The 26098-nt window shown below is 45.5% G+C and overlaps 1 protein-coding gene across 1 annotated transcript in view; it reads left to right on the top strand.

Annotated features, from left to right (window-relative positions):
• GRIN2A (glutamate ionotropic receptor NMDA type subunit 2A) overlaps nt 1-26098 on the top strand; it is a 361366-nt gene that overhangs the window by 178310 nt on the left and 156958 nt on the right. Inside the window, exon 4 of the mRNA XM_084881099.1 lies at nt 18665-19257. Within this exon, the coding sequence (XP_084737225.1) occupies nt 18665-19257 (593 nt within the window). The remainder of the gene's footprint in view (nt 1-18664; nt 19258-26098) is intronic.

Here is a 26098-nt window from a genome sequence, read left to right on the forward strand (position 1 = left end):
TATAAACTTGACACTGGTTGACATGACGAACATGCTATGACCCAGAGAAAGGAGGACTTTGACGGATAACGAGTCTTGGGGCTCGCTTCATTGATGCATTTTAACTGAGTGTGGAGAGATAGTGTCATTTAGAGGCAAAAGGCTCATTAACTTCCCAGCTTTTTTTGGTACCTGCAGTGCTTCTGTTTTTTTCTAATTTGTGGCCTGAAATTTGGTTGGCAAGGGATTAAACACGTGAAGAGAGTTGGGTTTTTTATGCCAGAATTGTCCAATCGCCATCTCATGTGAGCTTTAGAAAAAGAGGCATCTGAGCTGGCAGTTAATGAGCCGAGTGCTCAGTGGCCCCTGAGTGTCCGGTTCTCTTTGTCCTGTTCAAATGAGAGAGTGTTGGCAACCCTCACTGAGCCGGCAACGGAAAGATAACGCAGGGCCTGTGAGCTGCAGAGAGCGGCCGTCTCTACTTCAGAGTCTGTCTCAGTCGGCTGACCGTGGTCGGCCTTTACTTCATTGATGTTCCAGGGAGCAACACGGTTAGGTTTTATATTTTCTCTGCAAAGAGAAAGGGATGCCCAGAGTGAAGAATGAAGGAACCCCATTCTTCAACACGGAAGGTGTATTGCAAGCCTGCATTTGGAATAAAACAACAAGGAGAACCATTGTCCTTCAGCATGGAGGGCCCTGTTTGAGGACGCCCTGTGTTTTCTTGCACATGTTTCTTTGTCCGGCACGGGAGGAAAGATGTTGAGGGCCCAGTGGATGGGAAAAGAGAGGGCAGGGGAGGAGCCAGCTGCCCCAGGTTTGATCCCAGCAGAGGGATTCTCCTCTCTAGCTCAGAGCATCTTGGCGTTGGAGAGGAAGCACAGATTAGCTGGAGAGTGTTGGGTCTTCTTCCACTGTCGGCTTCACTTCTGGTGTCTCCGTCACCCTCTGGGTCGCTGAGGTCTGGCCTCTGTGCCTCCACTCCTGCCAAAGCCCCAGCGACCCTCTCAAGGCCTGTGCAGCAATCCTTCCCGGTCATTGTCCTCCCAGACACTTCTCACACCTTCCGCCCTTCCTCTACCTTGAGGCTCTCTGCTCCCTTTGGTTTCTAAGCCTTCATGCTCCCCTGCTTTCTCCTTGTGCCTCTCCTGCTTGGCTTCTCAGTCTCCTTTTCATGGGTCCTTCCTTCTGCTGGACCACACGTTCTAATGTTTTCCTAACGTTCTCAAGGCTCTCCTCATTCTGAGTGGGGTAGATGCCATCAGCAGCTGTCCACAGGCCCCGCAGGAGCACAACTCCTGCCTCTCATGCTTCAGCTCTGCCCTCTTTTCTGTTCTCAGACCTGCATCTCCTGTTGCCTGCTGGGCTTGTCTTCCTGGGAGTCTCACAAGCAGCTCATCCAGAGCTTTATTCCCTGCTCCTACCAGTTCCTGCGTGTCCCCCTTGATCCCTCCTTCATTTAACAAACATTTACTGAGCCACCTCTGTATGTCAGATACCATGCTAGGTGCCAGGGGTACAATGTTCTCACCTGTTCTCCACCTTGAAAGTGACATCACATTCCTTTAATCATTCTCCTCAAGTCCTTCCCCATCTAATCACCAAAATCTCCATCCCATCCCATCCCATCCCATCCCATCCCATCCCATCCATCCCATCCATCCCATCCCATCCCATTCATCCTATCCCATCCCAACCCATCCCATCCATCCCATCCATCCCATCCATCCCATCCCATCCCATCCCATCCCATCCATCCCATCCATCCCATCCCATCCCATCCCATCCCATCCCATTCATCCTATCCCATCCCATCCCATCCCATCCCATCCCATCCATCCCATCCCATCCCATCCATCCCATCCATCCCATCCCATCCCATCCCATTCATCCTATCCCATCCCATCCCATCCATCCCATCCATCCCATCCATCCCATCCATCCCATTCCATCCCATCCCATCCCATCCCATCCCATCCATTCCATCCCATCCATCCCATCCCATCCCATCCCATCCCATCCCATCCCGTCCTATCCCATCCCATCCCATCCATCCCATCCCATCCCATCCATCCCATCCCATCCCATTTATCCCATCCCATCCCATCCCATCCCATTCATCCAATCCCATCCCATCAGTTGGTTGCCAGAGCCAATTAAATCAATTTTCTAAGCATCTCTGGACTATTTCTTCTTTGTCTCCATTGACACTATTCAATGGTGTTCAGGTGGTATTCCCTTTTCTGGGATTGCTTACATGGCCTCTTTCAGAGTAGTTCTTTCAGAAGAAAAAAATCTGCTTAAACCTCTGCTTAAAATTCTTCAGTGGATTCTTTTAATCAACTGTAGGAAACCTTAGCTCCTTATTTCTTTTTTTCCTACTCATTTTTTGTCTCTCCATTCTCCTACCCTCAGTCCTTTTCTTTCTTCCTTTCATTTCTTCCTCCCTCCCTCTCTCTTTGTCTTCCTTTCTCCCTCTTTCCCTACTTTCTCCTTGCCTGACTTCATCCCTTCCTTCCAACAACAATTTGAATATCTTCAATTCAGTTTCACAAATATATATATTACGGTCCATTATACAGCACACTTTACAAATACTTGGAATGCATCAGCGAACAAGCAAAATATTTCTTATATTCTATCAGGGATAGTCGTCAGATAGAAAATAACAGACATAGTAAGTAAATCATATAAATTGTTTGGAACATAAAGGGGTTAAGTGCTTTGGAACCAGATTCAGTGGCACTCTACAGAATGAGCCAGAAGGCATGGCCTCCCCTTGGGCCCACCTCCTCCCTTACCCTACAGCCTCAGGTCTCTCTAAAAAAGGAAGAAAGAGAGCCATCTACCAATTTCCCATGGCTTCTGCAAGGGTTGAAACAAATGTGAACTATCTGAGAGTGAGGGAAAGTGCAGGGTTGGAGGGCAGTGGGTGACCTGTGTCAGGGCTCCCCTTGCCTCTGGGGCCCTGAAGTTCCTCTGGGTCCGAGGCTGGAGAAGACAAACCTGCTGAGCTCGAGGAGCAGTCAGCTGACTTGGGCCCCAGTGAAGCCAGCACCGAGTGTGGCTGCAACTGGGAGGCCCAGGTCAGAGCTGGACCATTGTCAACTGTTTTTTTGTTTGTTTTTTTTCCCCATAAATAAATAGTAATTTGAAATCCTCTTCAGAGGCTAGCACTCAATTTTCCCTTTTATATTACTTCTCAGGAAAACAGTCAAACCATCAATTTTTCTGTTAAAAACCTCTCCCTTCTCACCCCTAGTTGATGCTCCTAAGTTGTGCTCAGAGGACAAATGTATTGGTGAACTCAGATCACAATTAACTCATCCTCTTTTTTTTTTGAGCTTCAAGTGGATCTCAGCTTAACACGTCACAGAGAACAAATGGTGGCTTTTTGATGTACAGGAACACGCACATGCGCACATGAGCATTTACGGTGGCCCTGACCAAAGGGCCAGTGGTACTCCATATTTGGTCTATTTGTCTCTAAGAGCATGAAATGCATATATCTGAGGCCCTTCAGATGCCCCAGTCTATGCGTGTAACAGGAAGCTCTGGAATCTTTTACCTTCATGGGCAAGTGATTAGAAAGCAGAATATAATTTCCAAGGAAAATGGGGTAGATTAGCTTGCTAGATCTCTTGGCATTAGTTTAGGGCTCATACTTCTGCTGTGGAGGCATTACTTCCAGAGGGAGAAGCCGGCAATGACCTTCCCAGCGCTGAGGAAGGGGGAGCTTAGGCAACATTTAGGCATATATATTAGAATATATGCAACAGGAGCCAGCGTTGTTGGGTCAAGGAAAGGGAGCAAACAGGTTAAGATTGAGGAAGAGGAGGGTGCACATTGCCCAGTGATGGCAAGCTAGGGCTTTAAAATCCAGCAACATTCAAATGAACTCACTTGGACATTAATACTGCCTACTCCATGGGGTTGTGCTAATGATTGAACAAGATAATGTGGAAAAAGGGACTGGTTTGCAAAAATCGGTAGGTAGTAGCCAGTGTGGGTCAGGCTTGGTGCTGACAGATTTATGTACATGAGCTCAGCTGATCCACGAGGTGGGTAGCAATTGCTTTTCCTGTCTCAGGCGAAGGCTTGATGATGTTGAGTCAGTTTCTCAAGGCTACAAGGCTAGCACAGGGCAGAACGGAGGCTTGAATGTAAATATGCCTCATCCCAATATCTGTGTGCCTTCCACTGCATCAGTTCTGCTCCTGTGATCCTGCTGGGTCTGTGCTCTGGCAAAGCAATTGTACCATCCTGTCTGGGCATGTGGGAGGACAGGAAGGGCCACACCTGCTTGGGAGCCCCGTCTAGAGCAGACCATTGTCACAGCCCCTCACGCAATAGGTTCTGTGAGGTCAGTGGATGACTGATGACCATGAGGTTGCTTGGGGACTTCAGATACCTGGGTGGAGCAGGAATATATGGATGGCAGTGTGCTCCTACAGGCCCTCAGGAGTTCTTTCTTAAGGGACATGAGATCCAAGGGCTCCCTAATCTCACCAAAGGGACTACAAGACTGAAGGAACCTAGATGAAGCAGCCAGCCAGCTGTAGGCCCTGCTTGCTTTATTTATTTATCTGTCTTTATTGTTGTGATAAAATGGACGTAAGGTTTACCATTATAACCACATTAAAGTGTATAATTCAATGGCATTTAGTATATCCGCAATGTCATGGAATCACTATCTATTTCCCGAACCCCAAACAGAAACCCCATATCCATTAGCAGTCACTCCCCATTCCTGTCATCTCCAGCTCCGGGCACCCACTGGTCTGCTCGCTGTATGCATTTGCCTGTTCTGGATGTGCCATATGTTTGGAGCCAGGCAGTATGTGGTCTTTTGGCCTGGTTTCTATGCCGAGGGTATGTAATTGGGAGGGGAAGGCAGAAAAGGGGGCTTGGGAGTGAGGTGGAGTTTGGGGAAGGGAAGCAGTGTGTCCGTGCTCACGAGAGCCCAGAGTCAGTGCTGACGGCAGCATGGACACGGGTGCTTGATGGAATCTGTTCCATTCCTGGGTTTGGATAGGGAGGGACAGCCTTTTCCTCTGGAACTGTTTGCTTCCTGAGTTCTGGAGGCAGGTAGCAAGAGTTCAGATAGCAAGGAATGCCAGCCTAACCCCCATAAATTCTTTATTTGTTTCCCGCCTTCAGATCATGAATGTTTGGGTAGCAAAGGATTCCTGTGGTTCAGACACTCAGATTTAGCTCCCATCTTCCTGCACCTCCCCCCCTCCCCCCATCCACGGAGCACTCACTTGTACCCCAACTTCATAACTCCATGGATGTGCCCTGACTCATTCATTCATTCCATCACTCTGTTATACCTACAACCCTCTTCGTTCATTTGTTCATTTGTTCCTTCGTTCGTTAATTAATTAATTAATTAATTCATTCATTCATTCCTCTGCTTACTTATGCCTCCAGCTAGCATGTTCTGGGCTCCTTCATGTACCAGGAGCTGAACTTAGTGCTGTTGCTGCAGAAATGCATTAGCATTAATCTAGTCACATGGAGACAGATATTTAAACAGGCACTTAAAATACCTGGTGATGAGATCCACAGGAGAGGCCTGGGCAGCGTGTTCTGGGAGCACCGTGGGAGTGGATGGGGAGGAGGGGTGAGAGGAGGCAGCTGTGTTTGTTTGTACCCAAAGAGCTTGCATGTTGGCCCCCCACTTTGCAGTTCACGGAGATTTGTGTATCTCTGTGTCACTGATGCCCACCGCCCCTCCAGGTAACCAGTCCCCCTGGGGCCATGTCAGAGATGAAAACATGGAGGCTGGGAAAGACACAGCCACTCCCTTGAGTGTGAAAGCTGCAGGGCTGCATGCAGGAGAGAGGGAGGCTTTGCTCCCGGGGGAATCATTTCTCACTGGGCAGATGGGCATGGGCACCTTCTGAATGATGGGTTACCCCCCATCCCCCCTGAAATCAATGGTTCCTCGGGGGCTCCAGCTTTCCCCCGGGAGTGGTGTGGCTCACCCCAGAGCAGTCCCCCTTCCTTCCTTCCACGCAGTGCAGTGCCTTCTGACTCAGCCTCTCCCAAACACTTTGTCAGATAAGACAGTGCCCACAGGCTGTGATGTGCGGCTGTTGCAGCCCCAGAGGGGAGGCCCAATGGAAACTCACAGGTGAGGATTGTGGACAACAGACACTGTCTGTGTCACTCCCCACTCCTCCCTGGAGAAAGAGTCCCCTGGGAGTCATGGCTGAAGGCTGCTGTGGGGTCAGAACCTGGGTCTGAACCTCTGCTCTGCCCAATGCTGCCCGGGACGGTAACCATGCCACTGAGCCTCTCCAGCTTGGACTCTGGACCAGCACATACGTGCCACCGGGGAGCTTGTGGGCAGTTATCCAGCCTGCACCCCCCCAGTGTCCCCCGCAGTGGACGAGGCCCCAGGGCTCCCTGTGGATTGCAAAGAAGCACATCCCTAGAAGCCTCAACTTCCTCAACTGTAACAGGGGAACAGCAATGCTTCATTGGGAGGGCAGTGTGAGGACTGCACGCACTTGAAGCTCTTTGCTTGGCTGAGGAGCAGTTCTGGTTTGCTCAGCCCTGAAGGGGTTGAATATTATTTCCTCCCTTAAAACATTTTTTATTATGGGAGAATATATGTAGCATAAACATTACCATCTTGGCTGTTTGGTGTACAGTTCAGTGATATTAAGTACTTCATATTGCTGTGCAACCAAGATCATCATTCATATTCAGAACTCTTTTCATTTTGCAAAACTGAAACTATACATATGAAGGGGTTGAGTTTTAATACTGAGTCGAGTTGTCTACCTATTGGTCCTCGGCTCGTGCCCAGCACACAGTACAAGCTGCTCTGGACCCTGGTGTCAGGTTGTCATTGGGTCATGCCACAGGCATCTCCTCTGTTTGCTTTGATGCTGTGCTGATGGGCTGTCCTTTTCGGATTTCACTGTTGTCATTGTGGTTCTTTCATGGTGACAACAGCCTAAATCGCAGCTTCCGTGGGTTGAGCTCTTGGTATGTGCTGAGAGCAATCTATGCATTATCGCAGTGCCACCAGCCTCCTGAGAGTAGGGACTAATGTCCCCTCCATTTAAAATGAGAAAGTGGTGTCTCCAAGATCTTAAGGATGGCGCCCAAGGTCCTGACATTAGTAAGAGTAAGAGCCAAGGCTTGAACCCTCTGTCTATTTGGCACTGACCTCTGGGCCTTTAAGAACATGAACATACAGACTCCCAAAGGGAGAAGCAGTTTTCTCACAGGCTCAGCTCTCAGAGCTGCTGGTAGACATTTCTTAGAGAAATGGGGCATTTTGAAGAGGACATTTGTACTCGGATGTTTACCACCAGGGCCTGCCCCCAGCAGGTGTTATGGGAATGTCAGAGACTCTCCTTTTTCCGAAAATAAAGCTGTCTCCCGCAGTTCCACAGCAGCTTCCCCGAGTGTGACAGCCAGAGATGAAGACGTAACAAACATGACCGGTTTGCTTTTTCTCCTCCCTGCAACAGTTTAATGACAAATGATTATTACTTGTGGCAACTGTCATGTCTTTCATCTGGGACATGGTGGCTGTGACTGTCAGGCTGTGAGAAGAAACCAATCACAGCGGCATGTTGAAGAAAAAGTCAACAGTAAAAGAAGGATTAAGAGCACATGCAGGAAGAGGGAGATATGTGGAGAGAGGCAGCTGCTCCAAGGAGAGAAAGCATGAATACGAATGTAGTTTGAATTCTTTTTTTATTTTATTTTATTGATTTTTTACAGAGAAGAAGGGAGAGGAATAGACAGTTAGAAACATCGATGAGAAAGAAACGCTGGTCAGCTGCCGCCTGCACACCTTCCACTGGGGATGTGCTCACAACCAAGGTGCATGCCCTTGACCAGAATCGAACCTGGGACCCTTCAGTCCAAAGGCTGACACTCAGTCCACTAAGCCAAACCAGGCTATAATTTAAATTATTTTTATCTAAGTTTGGAAGGTGAGTGAGAAATAAATTACATTTTTTTCTTTTTGTTTTTATTTTTTCTAGCCTCAGTGGCACCAGGAATATTTGGTTGCCAGTGACAGAAAAGCTAATTCAAATAGGCTCAACCAATAAGAGATAATTGGGACATGCAATGACAGCATGGGTACTTGGCTTCAGGTGTGGCTTGAACAAGGTGCTCAACAGGGTGTTAGAACTTGCTAACTCTCCACCTTTCAGCTTTGCCTTTGGCTTTGATGGTTGCCTTCTCAGGATGGAATATAGTGGTGTAGCATGGCTGCCAGAAACTCAAGTCTAACAATGAGAGAAATGGTCTGTTTCTAGTTGCTTTCTCCACAAATCCTGGGAGTCAGTCTGAATGGGCCAGGTTAGGACATTTTCTACCCTTGAACTAATTGCTGACATTGTGGGGATTGGATGAGCCAATTGGCTTGACTGAGAGAGGGGGAAGGATGGCCCCCAGTGGAAATTCACTATTATCAGTAGAGGAAGAAAGGATGATCCGTGGTCAGAATAACAAATGCCTATGATCTGGCTCAGGGAGGTTCACGCTTTGGAAAAAAATGGCTTCAGGGGCACAGAGCAAGGCCAATGGCTCAGTTACAGTTGGAACTGACCAAACACACACACACAAAATAAAACATAACTATAGCAGCAGCAACAACAAATGACGCTCCTGTGTAGCCTCGGGCGATCTGTAATTGCTAAGGGCCCTGTTTGTAAGCCTTGAGTTAGCTGCTCACCTGCGGTTTGACAGAGCACTTGGATGAAGCCAGCTCCCGCCTTTGCTCTGTCCTTGCATAGAAATAAGAGCCTCCATCTCAGCAGGTGTCCCTTCTTGGCCAGCCCTGCTAACGATCCAGAAAGCCTGGCTGGGGCCAAGAGCACACTCATCGGCAGTTCTGATGGATGCAGAGGATGTTGGGCTGTTCTTGGTGCAGCCAAGAAATACATCTCTTCATACATTTGCGCATTCTCTTCTCCAGCATTGTATGACTCGCTGGAGGGAGAGCTTAGCTCTGGATGTTAAACTGAGAGAAAGTCTGGAAAGCCCAGGTAGACGTGGGAGTTCCAGTCTTTCCATTAGAGGTTAGGGTAACTGGTACAGCCGACAGTTACATGCTTTACAGTATCTTCAATGAAGGCTGACCTCTGGGCAAAGATCAGATTCCAAAGGGAAGAACAGGGCTGGCTCACATGAAACCCCAGCATGCTCCAAGTTCCATGTTCCTGCTCCCCTGCTGGGAAACACTAATCGTGCATTTAACAGAGGAGTTGTTTGGAATGAGATTGACCTAGGAATTAAATCCAGAACCCTTTCCAGAACTACTGGACACTTGCTGTGTGATATAGCCTCTATTTACTGTCCTAACTCATCTCCCACTACTTCCCTTTATATGACACCTGTTTTGGCCTTCCTTTTGTTCCCTGAACTTGCTAAACCCTTTCCTTCCTTTGCATACTCTGTTCTTCCTGCTTGGATGGCTCTCCTTACCCGCACCCCCCACCCTCAGCTTTTCTTGGCTGGCTTTTCCTTGGCATCCTTTTGAGAAGTGCCAATGTGGCTGACAGGGTGATCTAAAGCGGAGCTCCTGAGCTTTCCACGCCACTCCTGAACCATTGCTCACCTGCTTCCCTGGAAACTAGTCTATGTATTGATTTCCTTCTTCCTTGTCTATCTAATCCCCCAAGAGTGGAACCTTCATAAATGCAGGGACCTTTGCTTTGGTAGCCTTCTTCTCTAGATTCATTTCCCCTGGAGAATGCCTGGTGCATAACCAGAGTTTGTTAAATTCATTGAATGAAGGAAAGGCAATCAGTAGCCTGGCCAGGTGGCTCAGTGGTTGACCAGGAGGTCACAGTTCAACTCCTGGCGAGGGCACATGCCCAGGTTGTAGGCTCAATCCCCAATGTGTTGATATTTCTTTCATCGATGTTTCTCTCTTTCCTTCTCCCTTCCTCTCTGAAATCAAATATATATATATATATATATATATATATATATATATATATATATATATATATATATATAGAAAGGCAATCAGTATATGAATGTTTCTTTCTAGAGAAGCACAACTGGCAGGTTCATTCAAATACATAATTTTTCCTTTCTGCCCATTAGCAGCCTTGCAGACTCAGAATGCTACTCCTACTTTCATTCCTAAGGCAGTGGCCTGGTGCTGTGCACGGTTTTGAGGACTCAGAAGGGCCTGGTGCCCTGCCCTGTAGAATTCTAGTGTGAGGGGCAGGCAAGATGCATGTCTCTCAGCAACTAGGCGACCACACACAAGTCAGGGCTGCGGGATGGGAGGTAAAGATAGGTGCTGGAGATTCAGAAGGGTAGGAGTAAGTAGGAAGTGGGACACTAAGAAGTCCATGATGGATGTGGTACTTGGTGCTTGATGGTCAAGGCTACCATCATCACCCCTATTAACATAACTCAACCTGAACAAGCAGCTCCTATGTCCCAAGTGCTTATGTACATTACCTCTGAAAATATGCACAGCGACCTGCTAAGCTGTGACTCTTAGTATTATTATTATTCCAGTTTTTCAGATGGGGAAACAGAGGCGTAAATTAAATAACTCACTTGTGCTCAGAAGCAGGTCTCAGGCAGGCTGTCAGCAAAGCCCGTGTCCCTTCTACAAACCCATTCCTTGTAGAAAACATTTCATACCTGATGACTTCATGACACAGCAAAGAGAACCAAATTAGGAGGCGAGAGGCCCTGTGTCTGTTCACACTGTACCACTGATTTGAAACAAGTCATCCAAGATTCTGGTGTGTCAGTTTCCTTACCTAAAAATTAGGGAAGGTGGACTAGCCGTACCATGTCTTGCTGTCCATCAGCCTATTCTGGGGAAAATATTAGTACATATTCTAGGGCTCCTTAATGGAGATTCTGATGCAGTGGGGGACTATGTGGAGCTCAGAAATCTGTAAGCATAAAAAGTTCCCCAACTGAGTTGATACACAGCTTCAGGGCCGGATACTGAAGGCTTAGATTAGTGTTTTCAACCCTGGCTGCACATTACACTCACTGAGGGAATAAAAAAAGTCCTGGACCCTGTCCCAGACCAACTGAATTGGCATCTTTAGGGATGAGGCTGGCAGGGGTAGGAAAGCATCGGCTTTAAAGTGTAAAGACTATTGCACTCTTGAAATGTGGCTAGTGTGATTGAGAAACGTACTACTTAAACTTACATTTAAATAGTCATATGTGGCCAATAGGTGCTGTGTTGGGAGCCCAGGCTCGGAGGTGGATAAAGGCTCCCTTCCTTGATCCCCAAATTGTAGAACTCTTCTTAAAAATGACCTTACTTAATACCCACCCCTTCCACTCTGTTCCAAGAGACTAGTGAATAGACTCCGGGTTGACTGGTGTTGCTCTCCTGGTTTCTGAATCAGATCATTCCAGCCACCTTGGATAGCTACCCTTGCTGGGAACCCAACAGTCATCAGGGATTTAGGATTAAACTTCTTATGTGAAGAGAGAGGAAGAGAAAGCCAGGCTATTTTAGAAGAATGCTAGCGGATTTGTTCCCAAGAGAAGCAAACTGGGGATAGAACATAAATCATAAAAGGTCCAATGAGTGGAAATTGATTGAAGTGGAATTCTGTGTTTGTGGGTGATAGAGTTGATGTGTTTTGGGAAAGTTATGGACAGGGGAAAACATGAAGGCTTCCTTTGGTTTTTCCTTCCAAGCACTCACTACTTGGCTTCATTAGATCACTAATTCCGTTTGTTACATGTTTGTGGAGTCCCTGACCTCTCTCAGGTACCGAGATAGATGCTGAACCCCAAACACTTGGATAGTCATGGGGTTGGTGTGTGGTTTTATTTTATTTTATCCTGAACGTTATAGGAGCTTCTGAGGAAAACTAAGCATGGGGGACACGATGCTGCAATTCGAACATTAAAAAGAGCTCTGTTAGCGGTGTGGCATGTGTGTGAGTCTGGGGTAGGGACTCCATAGTCTGAGACAGAGAACTGCTGACATTCTGAACATAAGCAGGTATAATAGAGAGAGGAAAAAGAAATAAACCTGTGGGTGATGAAGAGGTAATCAGAGCTTGAGTGCTGGTTAACTGCAGTAGTAAATGTGGGAGGAGACTCCCTCTTCTTTTCTGATAGGAAAAAAATGAAGGCTAACACCTGAGTCATGAAATGGTCCAACGGGATGAAATAGTGTGCTTGTGGATGGTGGCGCTGATGTGCTTTTGGGAAATGGCATCTGAGGATGACTTCACCCTCAGCCTCAGTCTCCTACATAAACTGATTGCCAATTGATTGGAGATCTTTGACATTTATTCTCATTTCTGGAGTTTTCTTTTATTGAGTGGTGGTTATTCAACACACACACACACACACACACACACACACACACACACACACGTTTCCTGTTCCACATACCTGAAATCACTTTTCTAGTAACTAAGCATTCAGATTCTACAGATTCTAGATTTTTATTGTCTGGTCTTGAATCCTGGCTCTGCCAAGTCCAAGCTATGTGAGTTTGGGCATGCTACATTCTCACTACATATTGGATATGTCCAATTACTATTAGTTGTGATTGTAACCATGATGGTTGTGATGATGATGATGATGATGATGATGATGAGTAAGAGAAGGGTGATGATGATGATGGTGGTGGTGGGGAATGATTATAATGATAGTGGTGGCGGATAATGATGATGGATGGATATGGTGATGGGTGATGATGATGGTGGGTGACAATGATGATGATGGTGGTGGAGATGATGATGATGATGGTGGTGGTGGTGGGGATGATTATGATAGTGGTGGTGGAAGAGGAGGATGGGTGATGATGGACAGAAATCCTCCAGTAGGACAGACTTAGCTTATATGTATGTGAGAATGCTATTCATCTGAATCCTCAAGCTTATCAAGTTTGATACATTTACTTTTTATCCCACCCATGGAAAATGAAATGAAAATGTTTGAAAGCTCAGTCGGATACACAATAAAAGTGGCAGAAAGTAAATCATGGCTCACCAAGGCAATCCTCTAGCAGGAGAAAGAAAATTCCCAAGGAGTTTCTCTTGATCTTTGCTGGGTCACTTGCATCATGATCCTTTTTCTTGATACCCACCCTGGCAGGCAGAAGGAAAATAAGTTATAGAAATGGGGGCAGGGTTAACTCTGTTTCTCTTATGCTTCCTGAGAATGAGGCTTCTGCTCCTCTAGTTCCTCACCCAATATTTATCGGGCCCTTTCTGTGTGTCAGACATTGTGCCAGGCTTTGAAGACACTAACTTGAATAACATCCTGCCATTGAGATGAGTCAGAGAAAAACAAATAAATCAGTGTTGGAGTTCATATACTCCGGTCACAGAAATTCATTTCAGCTGGACTGGTGTGGGCACAAGTGCTGGTGCTTTTAAATCCCTTTCCAAGTGATTCTCTGTGCAGCCAGGAATGAGAGCTACTATTGTGTGTAAGGAAAACATTGGATGGCATTTTGCAATAACAGCTATTGTCAGCTTGGAGCTATATAGATATGGGAAAATCACTTAACCTCTCCTCCTGTGACCTTATGATAAAAGCCACCCATGATTGTTATAACCACTCCCAATGCCTCATCTCTTGGGGACTTAGAATAAAAAAAGAGATAATGGGTATGGGTGCCCTTTATTGCCTTTGTGGAATGAGTAAGTGAAATGAAAGTTGGCATTAGATTCTAATAAACATTAGATCTTCATATCCATAGGGTCAGGTCTGACCCTGAGCACCCAGTCAGGCTCTGGAACATCTTAGAACATTAGAGTGAGACCTCATGTGGGACTGACGCACAGAGTTGAGAGCAGACACCCAGAATCTCACACCTCCCTGCCTCCCTCGCTTTGTGTTTGAAACAGTTTGTTCTGTGCTCTGCAGAGCAGTGAGCATGGGGAAAACTGCTTTTGCCTCAGAACCAAAGTGGGTGTCTGAAATCTGTTCCTCTCCCCCAGCTTCACGCTGCTGAGGAGGCTGGTGCCAGAGGTGGTCAGAGGCTGCTCTACAGAATCTGAAAAGGACAGGCTGAGCGGTGGCAGGAGGTTAAGTGCGGGAGGGACAGCCTCTGCTATCCATGCAGGGAGCAGGAAGAATGGCCAGGGCCCTGAAAGAAAGGGCCATTTGGCATATCAGCTGCCAGGCCCTGGGAACATGGCCAAATTCCCCCATCACCTCCTGCCAGTCTATAAAACTGCCTTAGAAAAATCCAGTGCTAAACGTGAGCCTCTTCAGTGCCTCGCTGTGCAATTATGTTTTGCAAATAACCCTCGAGTCCATCTCTCTGAGGGGATTACAATGCCTTTGGTCCACAATGGCTTTTGAAGTTTGTTTCAGATGTCAGAGGACATAAGAGTGGTGTAAAGTAACTGCATGAGGTCCATGAAGGACACAAGTGATGGTTTCTCTCTAAAACATTATTCATCACTGCGAGGAAAGACAGTTCCTTCTCCTCTTCACACAGCTTCCTTGGGCTCAGGGAGAGTGTGGGCTGGTTTGCAGGGGGAATGTAAGACCAGCATGCCAGTGGATCTGGAGATACCAATTTCTGAAATAGGATAGGGATCCCCTTAGGTTTCTGGGGTGTCCGTGTGGTCTAGAGGGCAGAGCACATAGAGAGGAACCCCCAAGATGTTGGGGTCCTCATAGGCAGATGAGCCCGTTACTTCTACCAGCTCATCCCATCCTCACAGCAACCCCAGGAGGTTGTGCTCACAATTTCCATTTTATAGGCAAAGAAACTCAGATGCAGAAAGTTTAAGTGATGATCCATGGTCACATGGCTAGTTAATGCAGTGCCAGGACTTGAACTGAGGTTTGATGGACCAGATCCCATGCTATTTCAACTACAGGGTTTGACCTGAGGGCATGCAGGGGGAGGCTACAGAGTCTAAATTTAATGTGACAAGTGTAGGGAGGCCATAGGTGAGTGGCTATAGAGTAGAGAAGTATATTGGTTAAAGCAGCAGGCAGCCATGAATAGGGTGAGTTATTGAGATTCTCAAGTTCAGAGTGTGAATTACCTCCTTAGTGGAGGGGGTGGCATGAGACCCTGATATGAGACACTGAGATTCCTGGCCTTTGGGGAAATAACAGTGACTTACATTTGTTGATCATTTGATATGTAGCGGGTACTGTACTGGAAGCTTCTATACAACTCAATGAGGAAATACTATCATTGCCAATAGCATGGTGCAGGGGTGAAAAGCTTGGAATTTTGAAGGCAGGTAAACCTGATTCACTGCCTATGTAACCATGGAGAAGTCACTACTCTGAATCTATTTCTTCATTTCTAAAATAAGGAAAAGACCAGTTTAGAAAGTTGGTTAGGGATGGAATTAAAGGATAATATCACCAAAAAAAGTGTTGTTAGCCACATGACTGTCATATATAGTAAGCACTTCAGTCATGTTAGCTGGTGTAATTATTACCATTGCCATACCCATTGTACAGATGTGCAAACTGAGGCTTGGAAAGGTTAAGTGCGCTTTCCCAAGGACACACAATTAGCATTGGTACCTGGGTGGTCTGACCTCAGAAGTTACACTGCTGTTCCTCCAGGGAGAAGATCTTAGTGAGGATCACAAGAGAGTAATAGGAGAGATTGAACTTGGATTAAAGTATTGCAAGACAGGAGGGTGGAGATGCACAAGGCAGTAAGTTTGCACATACTCTTACCAGAAGGCCTGTGCCAAACTCCTGGCCAACGAATTGCTATCCTTATAATTATCTTTCTCCTTCATAAAGTTCCCAATGCAGCCGCGACCTCCTCTCTATGTGGAGAACCAGATAAAACTGCATTTGCATACAATTCTGCCTTGTGCACAAAGCTGCTCCTGGGCACACTGGTCATATCTAGCTCATAGAACATGGAGCAAGGGGGTTGGAGCATCCCACATCCCATCAACTCCTACATGGGACATGTTTGACCTTCACCTCCACCAATACCAATTATTCCAAGGAAGTTTGTGTAGGTGAGGTTGTCTCTGAGACTTTTTTAAAATTAGGTTTTAGCTGTGCCCTTAGCATGTGTCCTCCTGAGAACGTTCTGAGTTCCTTGTGTGCTCAGTGCAAGAAGACGCTGGTCCCATTGCCTTTAGTGGTCATACTGTAACTGGTGACTGGCTTCCTCAGAGGCATCTTCGCTCCTTATTACATTTCTTCTGTAATTAAGTTTGGAACTTTTCAGTCCCCTTCAAGAGGCACATGACAGCACATAAGGTTGATGAATATAACTGCCTTCTGACTTCACTTCTGTGCTCTCTCCTGTGGGTGGGTTCGTTATGTTGTTGCCTTTTTTGGGTATTTAATTGAGGTTCTATGGATACATGTTGGGGCTTATAGGGCTCCTACATCTCACTATAAATAAAAGACCCATTAAATGTATTTTGGGTGTTTGATGGAGAAGGGGTTCCTCATGATAGTAGGGTGATGATGTTGAAAGGTTTTAGTTTTGGGACATGACATTCAAGAGCCATACAGAACACAACCTCAGATACTGAGTTCTTCCCTTTCACTTTATGTTTAAACCAAGGACAGTCTCCTTAGGCTTCATCCGCGCACATCCATCCACTCATGCATTTCTTCACCATCCATTAGCTGATGTGTCATGTGCCAAGCCTTCTGCCAGGTTCTGGGGACAGAGAGATGAGGACAGCAGAATCTCTGCCCTTGAGTAGTCCACAGTTCTGTTGAGGATGATTTAAAATGATTCATCAATCCAAGAATGTTGGAATTCTCCAAAAGCTTCTGTAAGGAAAAAGATAATGACCCAAAGTCTTTAAACCTGTTTCCCATCTTAATTGACTTAATTAGGTAAAATTCATAGAACCGTAACATTGGCAGGGGTGCAGAAGGCATTTATTCCTGTTTTTATTTCTCTCTCTCTTCAGGCTACACTGCACTCAAATTTATCCCCCCAACCCCCTGCATTTTGGAAAAGGGGATTATAATTTCGAAGAACTATAGCTTTTGGCCCATTCAGATAAAACTTTCTGTTCAGTGCGAGCCCACAGCAAAAATTATGCAGACTCTTTCAGAATCAAGATATACAGCTACAAAGTATTTTTCTGAAAGCTATGAATGGAGTTGTTTACTGTTAACACACACACACACACACACACACACACACACACACACACACTGGAGTCCCCATATTCATACTTCCAAGTTTGTGGGAAGTGCACGTGGTACATACAGAATGCAAAAGAAAACATGCATGGCTGCGGTACAGTGAGGATCTTTTGAGAATTCTTTTAGTTCCCAGGAAGAAATAAGTCTCAGCATTGGTCAAATCCTGATTTGTTGTAACACAGAGGCATACCTTGCTTCACTGGCATTTTTGCACCCGGGGTTAAGATGGTCTTCAGGGATCCCAAGAAGACGGTGGTTTGTGTTGGAAAGGGTGCTGGACATGGAATCAGAGCCTGAGTGTGGATACTCACTAGCTACGACCATTTTGAGCCTATTTTCCCACTGCTAACAATATCCCAACTTCTGAGGATCCTCATGCAGCTTTGATGAGTTAAGGAGTTAGAAGGTAATTTGTAAGTTGTTCAACTGAATATATCAGCTGCCTTTTTCAAATGGAAACTTGTTCTCATGATTAGACCATAGACTTGGGGAGGTGTTAGGACTATTAGAAGCCACTCAACCCAACACAAGTTACCACCCCACTTTCCAGAATAAGAGCAGCCAGCAGCTCCACCTCATGTTTGGAATAAAGTGTAAGCCTCTGAACATAACCCCTGAGGCCATATGCGATGGGGTTCCTGCCAAGCTCTCCAACATCATCTCATCCCCTCTATTTCACAAACCATAATGCATTTATCTGTAGTTCCTGGCATAGTCAAGATGTATTCTCAGGGCTCCTCTGACTCTAATATTCATCCGTTTCCTCTTTTCCACGCCTGGATTCTCCTTCAACATTCTCTCGTGCCTCTCTCAGCCCCCCCCCCCCCCCCCGTTTATGGAAGTTGCTCTTTCTCAAATTCCCAAATTCCCAGCAGATCTATGAAGACAGAGGCAATGTCTGTGCCTGCCGTGTGTATCATTTCTCTAAGCTGTTATTGCACAGTTAGGTGCTCACTCAGTATTTGTTGATTGACAGATAGATGTCTACCCAGCACTTATCATCCTCTATATTGCACAGGAGTCTAGATTTCAATGGACAGAAATTCCACTACAATTGGCTCAAGTGAACATGGGGACTTGCTGGCTTATAAACAAACAGGTCTAGAGTAAAGCGGGCATGGCCAGCTCCAGGTGGTCTAAGTGTCTTGAGGAATTCATCTCTATTTACTGATGCTGTTTTGTCGCTGATGGCTTCATTTCTCAGCTGTGAGCCTGGGGGCCAGAGAGTCTGTTCTGTTGGAAGCACATGGATTCAAAGGGGCATGGTGGATGGGATGAACTAGAGGAAAATGAGGAGCATGGATGATGAGATGACAAGAGTAACAGAAGTTCCTCACTGTATCAGGGCGTGGGCTCCAACTTCAGGACTTCTCTCATCTTTGTATTTTCAGTATCTCATCCAGGGTGGGGCGTACCGTAGGTGCTCAGGAATGTTTGAGACTGAATAGATACGTGACTTACTTCCCCTCACTTCTAGGAAGGAGCTTCTGTTAGCCTATAAAGACAGATGGTGCTGCATAAGCTGCTTTCTGCCTCATCTTGCTTTTCTTTTTTTACCTGTTGGCAGGATCCGACGTCTACCTTCTTCCAATTTGGAGCGTCCATCCAGCAACAAGCCACGGTCATGATGAAGATCATGCAGGATTATGACTGGCACGTCTTCTCCCTGGTGACCACCATCTACCCTGGCTACAGGGACTTCATCAGCTTCATCAAGACCACAGTGGACAACAGCTTCGTGGGCTGGGACATGCAGAACGTGATCACCCTGGACACCTCCTTTGACGATGCCAAGACGCAAGTCCAGCTAAAGAAGATCCACTCTTCTGTCATCTTGCTCTACTGCTCCAAAGACGAGGCTGTCCTCATTCTAAGCGAGGCCCGCTCTCTGGGCCTCACCGGGTATGATTTCTTCTGGATTGTCCCCAGCTTGGTCTCGGGGAACACAGAACTCATCCCCAAAGAATTTCCCTCAGGACTCATCTCGGTTTCCTATGATGACTGGGACTACAGCCTGCAGGCAAGAGTAAGGGACGGCCTGGGCATCCTGACCACGGCTGCGTCTTCCATGTTGGAGAGTTTTTCCTACATCCCTGAGGCCAAGACCAGCTGCTACGGGCAGACGGAGAAGCCAGAGGCCCCGCTGCACACCCTGCACCAGTAAGAGGCGGCGCTTTGCTTTGTCTCTCTCTCTCTGCTTGGGGTCAGAGTTGGGTGTTTGTTGCTGTTGTTTGTTTGTTGAAGAGCAATACGTACTCACTGCTGAAAATGTGAGCTGAAAATCAGGAGTGTTGTATAGTGCTCACGGGATTATTTTGTTTGATTCTGTACTTCTCTTCCCTTTTCATCTCTTCTCCTCTCCTTTTGTTTTTAAGTAACTTCGTATATTGTTTCCTGAAACTTAACTTTTTTACTTAACAATATTCCATGAAAACTTACACTTGAGATCTGTCTATCCATCCATCAATTCTCTATCTATAGATACATTTCAAATATGTATGTGCATATATGTAGATACACGTATGTACATACATATGTATGAATATATAGATATGTGTGTATGTAGATATACACTTATAAACATACACATATGAAAGCTTACATCCTTCATAATTTACTCATTGTACTCTTCAATAGGAATATACCATGATTCATTTATCCAACCTTCATAATGATAGAAATTTAGGTTCTTTTAATTTTATTTTTTTAAATTAGAAACTAAACTGCAGAGCTAATCATCCTATGTGTCTCTTTATGCACATATGCAAGTATTTCTCTAGTGTTGATTCCAAGAAGCAGAATTTGGGGGCCACAGAGTATGTGCATTTTAAAATGTAAGTGTCTACTGCCAGATTGTCCTACAAAGCAGCTATATCAATTTATATTCACACCAGCCATTTGTGAAATCACTTCACTTCCCACGTCCTCACCAACATGTTAACATTTGGAAAACTGCCCACAGTGGTGCTCCTAGTCCTTGGATGAGTGTGTAGCTGAATTTCTCCCCTTCTTCTGTCCTACATATTTCTATAGGGCACTGGAAATCTTGCAAACACGCTTTTAAAGCTGCATTATATTCCATCACATGGATGTATCATAATTTATATAACGACTCCTACTTTGGTGGACATTTAAGTTAAGTATGTTTAGGAGAAGCATCATTGTTCTTTGTGGCCCATCATTAGGACTCGGCTGTTGAGAGTTAGAAGCATCACACTCGTACATCCGTTTTGCATGCTTTTACCTGCTGTTTGCTGATTTAACCCATGTTCAACCCTCAGGTAATGAGTAGTATGGCACCGGGATTAAGGGACAGGACTCTGGAGTCAGATTTGTCAGGGTTCAAATCATGTGTCAACCACTTTCTAAAAAAAAAATATATATATATATATATATATATATATATATATATATATATATATATTCACACACACACACACACACACACACACATATATATTATTGATTTTTTTACAGAGAGGAAGGGAGAGAGATAGAGAGCCAGAAACGTCGATGAGAGAGAAACATCGACCAGCCGCCTCCTGCACACCCCCTACCGGGGATGTGCCCGCAACCAATGTACATGCCCTTGACCGGAATCGAACCTGGGATTTTTCAGTCCGCAGACCGACGCTCTACCACTGAGCCAAACCGGTTTCAGCATCAACCACTTTCTATTTGACTTGGACAATCATTTTACTTTTCTGGGCCTCAGTTTGTTGGAGAGTGATGATAATAGCACTTACTTTCTAAGTAGCGGTTCTAAACTTCATTATGCATGAGAACCACTAGGAGGACTTGTTAACTCAGCTTGCTGGGTCGCATGCTCCAAGGCTCTCATTTAGAAGCTCTGGGCTGAATCCTAAGACTGTCATTCTTTTTTTTTTATATATATATTTTATTGAGTTTTTACAGAGAGGAAGAGAGAAGGATAGAAAGAAACATCGATGAGAGAGAATCATCAATCAGTTGCCTCTTGCACACCCCCCACTGGGGATGTGCCCACAACCAAGGTACATGCCCATGACCGGAATCGAACCCGGAACCTTTCAGTCCACTGGCCTATCCACTAAGCCAAACCAGTTTTGGCCTAAGACTGTCATTCTAACAAGTGCCTAGGTGATGCAGGTACTGCTGGTCTGGGGGTCATGCATCGAGAACCACGTTCTAGGTGTTTTGTGAGGATGAAATGAGGTGATGCATGAAAAGTGCTGCTCAGCACAGTGCCCAGCACCTAGTAATGAGGGAGTGACTGTCAGAGTGATCAGTGAGGTTTTTCTGGTCACCAGCAATGAGGGTCAGCAGACTAGTTTGGTTTATTATTAGCAGAGTAACGCGTCTCTTTAAAATGGTTCTGGGAGGTTTTAGGACTTTGAATCTGCTCCAGGACAGGGATTATCTTTGGGCTGGGGCTGGAGGTATATATACCTTTGCACATGTGCATGTATGTATGTGTGTGTGTGTGTGTGTGTGTGTCTAAGGTTTATAAAATTGACATAATCCTGAACAACTCTTGAATTAAGAAATCATGGCCCTTTGAAATTTTCCCTTTCCCCCCTCTCCCCTTTTTTATTTATTTTATTTTATTTTTAAAAATATATTTTATTGATATTTTACAGAGAGTAAGAGAGAGGGATAGAGAGTTAGAAACATCGGTGAGAGAAAATCATCGATCAGCTGCCTCTTGCACACCCCCTACTGGGGATTTGCCTACAACCAAGGCAGTACATGCGACTGGAATCGAACCTGGGACTTTTCAGTCCGCAGGCCAACGCTCTATCCACTGAGCCAAACCTGTTTCAGCCCTCTCCCCCTTTTTAATGATCTTGTTTCTATATTGCCACTTTCAGCATTTTAAATAATCGTTCAAATAGCAGGAAGGAACAGGGGTAAATCCGAAGGAAATATGGGAGCCTCTCACAGAGGCAGGATTGCTGTCAGCCCAAAGACAAGCGAAGGGCTGATGATCCTCACTCTTCATTATAAGAAGTGCCCTGCAGCTGGGATATTCAGAAATGTATAATTTGGATGGAAACACAACTCAATTTTAAGGCAATTGAAATAAAATATATACAGGAAAAGGAATTTGAGAAGGATATTCTGATCTCCTTCCAGTGACCACCCTGAATTCCATTCCTAAAAGAAATCCTACTGCTGTGAACACTGTCGTGCTATCTCCAGGAGTCGTGCTTTTGAGGGCGGCAATTTCGTAGCTGATGTTTCAGCCCCAGAGGAGGGATGAGTCAGGTGTGATAGGTTATCATCCGCCGCCTGGTGTTTAATGAAACCTTTTCCACTTATGGAGTGCGGTGGTGCCACTGAGTGTGTGGGGCTGGAATCCAGCACAGGCAAGCCCCTGACCACACTTCCTCATCGTCACAGTGCTCTAAGCATGCCGGGAGAGTGGCCCCTGTCCAAGGCAAGGTGAGCACTGGGGCCTCGAGAAAGCCCAACGAAGGCGGTTGTTAAGAAAAGGATTAAGGGGACTGTATCTTTCCATCCTCCAAAAATCACCTCTCCCATCCAATGGACCCTGTGCTAGGCCTGGCATAACCTTGCCCCTCAGAGAATGTACAATCTAATGAGGACAGGAGAGATTTGTCTGAAGACAAACTCAGATAACAAGACCCCCCCCCCACCTCTCTCTTTCTCTCTCTCTCTCTCTCTCTCTCTCTCTCTCTCTCTCTCTCTCTCTCTATATATATATATATATATATATATATATATATATATTGAAAAAGAATACTATGCGAAAGTATGAAGTCCAATAAAATTCCCACCAGAGTACTTACCACAGAGAACAAAGGTTAATATATCACATGTGTTTCACAGTTTTAAAAGAAATAACACAGCCGAAACAGGTTTGGATCAGTGGATAGAGCATCGGCCTGCGGACTGAAAGGTCCCAGGTTTGATTCTGGCCAAGGGCACGTAACGTGGTTGCAGGCACATCCCCGGTAGGGGGTGTGCAGGAGGCAGCTCATTGGTATTTCTCTCTCATCAATGTTTCTAACTATCTCTCTCCCGTCCTCTCTGTAAAAAATCAATAAAATATATTTTAAAAAAAGAACAACAAAAAGAAATAACACATTACTGATAAGATAGAAATCCTGCTTAGATTGTACAAAGAAATCCTCATTAGATTGTATATTTTCTGAGGGGCAAGGTTATACCAGGCCTAGCACAGGGTCCCTTCCTCTCCATGGGAGGGCAAACACTACAATAAACGTGGTGCCATTCAAATCCATGTCCATTTGTTATTGAAATATGTGCAACCGTAGACCCAATATAGTTCTTTCTTAGGTACCAAAATGGTATTTAAAGTTTTAGAATTTTCTTTACCTCAACCATATGGTTTCAAGATTGATCTAGGAAGATACATAGCATTCAACCCTATTCCTCTCAGTGGCTGTTTTGTATTCTGTTGAAGAAGTTCTTTAAGCATCTGTGATTTAATCACCCGCCTTGATGGACATTTGGTTGCTGGGCGGCTGAAGGCAGAGAACAGAGATGGACCCATCACTCACTCAGTGGAGCCTAGGAATCTGGAGTGAGAGGTTTTCATGCTAAGCTATAAAAGTTACATTTCAGTTGCATTAAAAAGTCATCCTCTGTAAAGCATCTAGTAAAGAAATAGCTCTCACTTCTCCCACAATGCAGAGGGCAGGAAGCAACTGGCTTCAGAAGAGCATCAGGCACAGCCACAGCTGATGGTTTCACGATGCGTTACTGAGAGGCTCTGGGTCCCACTCTGACTGGCTGAGCACATCTCCCGGCCAGTGGTGATGTCCCTCGGTGGTCCTGTGGTTACTGTTCACAATCGTATGCACAGAGCTGTGGTAGTTAGGCTATTGCAGCAGTGACTTACTGCTAACGATGCTGGACCGGTACGAAGAAGGGTTTGCTCTGGGGGCGTGTTGATCTTACCATGGACCTGTTTCCATTTCTGGGATTCCAGAATGAAAAGAGGAGAGGAAAAGGGGAAATAGTCTTTAGGTTGAACATTCCTGGTTTTACAGAAGGCACTCTGAAAAGAGCAGTCAGCATTTTCCAAAGTTCAAAAATAGCTCAGCCATGTTATGTAACCTCCTCCTCGCTACTGCAAAGTTATTAAACATCTGTTCCTTCGCCAAGCACAGAGTTTTCACTGGCGACTCCCAGCCCTGGGAAGGTAAACCAGGACCTGTTTCGCTGGGGTGGAACGTAGGCTGTTCTGTCCAGTTCTGTCCCAAGATCTGTCCAGTTCGCTGGTGGATGGGGCTACCTGGGAGGCACTGTGGCCTCGCGGTTACGGGGGTGGGCACTGGAGCCAGGTTGTCTGGTTTGAATCCCTGATCAGAACTCTTCTGTTCTAAGACTTTGGGCAAGTTACCTTATCCCTCCAGGTCTGCTCCCTCAGGTAAAATACTCATATATGAAAAGTATTTCGTCTTAGCCCACAGCCTGGCATATGGGAAGCAGTCTGTACACGGTTACTGTAATAGATAAAATGTATGTGCATGTTTTCATGTGTTCTCCATTGGAGGAAACACATGTTACGCTTACTGAGGAGGAGATCACAGAAGGAATAGCTAGATGCATTTTTAAAAAATATATTTTTAATGATTTCAGAGAAGAAAGGAGAGAGATAGAAACATCAATGATGAGAATCATTGATTGGCTGCCTCCTGCACGCCCCCTTCTGAGGATCAAGCCTACAAACCTGGCATGTACCCTTGACAGAAATGAAACCCAGGACTCCTCAGTCTGCAGGCTGACGCTCTATCTACTGAGCCAAACTAGGTAGGGCAGTAGATGCATTTCAGATCTAAATCCTCTTGCCAAGGGTTTACCTTGGGAGGAATCTGGCCAGGGCAAAGAAGAGCAGTGTGGCATAGAGAAATTCATGGGCTGGGTAATATGACAGAATTGGTTTTGAATTAGCCACATACTGACCAAGTGTCAGTTACTAGCCACTCTGAACCCAGGTTTTTATCTAAAATGCATGTGTGTGTGTGTTACGGTCATCTGTTCTAATTAAAGAAGAATTAAATGGAAATCTATGTACAGCACTTCTCATTGAGCCTGGCAGGTGGTACGCATTTCACAACTGTCATTACTGCCTTCTTATTATTTTATGATAATGATGATAATCATCATCATCATTATTATTACTTTAACTTATACTGTTAAACTGCAAGCTATACCCAGGCAAGAATGTGAGAAATGGAGGTGTAGTCTAGTCTTATTTTTTTACATCTGAATTGCAACTATATGTCCTGTGGCTCTGATGTTAGTCGAGGGAGCAGGAAATGGAGAAGTTACTGCATAGCAAACCAAATAGAAGTGCTCAAGTAGATCTATAGCCCTGACCAGTAAGAAAAGAACATCTTCTCCTGGGAGTGTTACACATTAGTATGGAGGGAAAGTTATTTGGCCTTAACTGATGACACCTGATTTGACCACTTACATGTTTTACATTAACCTTTTGATTTATGAAGTTGGGCCTCTGCATTAAGAAGCACCAACCTTGTAAATTATTACCCAGATGGATAGGAAAGGAATGGAAGCTAGATAAGCGAGAGTGAGTTTACTTCATATCCAAGTTACACGGATGCTTTTTTTCTCAGCCTTTGTTTCTAAAATAATTGTAGGAAAAGTTCCTGATTTAATGACCCACGAAGAGACCGCACTAGCCTGGTTGGCATATTTTTATTTGATAACGAGAATGATCATCGTTGGTTCCTTTTTGATGCCAATAGAAGAGCCTGCTCAAGCAATTCTTCCAGGTTGGCCGGAGTTAAAACGGTGAATGTGATAACTTTTTGCAAAGATTTGTCTGTTGGACCACCATATGCTCCTCAAACATTTCTGGCAAGGACACCAGGCACCCAGGAGACCAAGCCATCCTGTGGGTCTGTGCTGATTGGGACTCTGGATGAGGAACAGGGACAGGCAGAGCCTCCAAGAGATATGTAGTGAGAGAAGCCAGGGCATGTGCCACACTGAGACCCCAAAGCTT

Source organism: Pipistrellus hanaki, assembly GCF_964339955.1.
Source record: "Pipistrellus hanaki genome assembly, chromosome: 4".
Taxonomy (NCBI): Eukaryota; Metazoa; Chordata; class Mammalia; order Chiroptera; family Vespertilionidae; genus Pipistrellus; species Pipistrellus hanaki.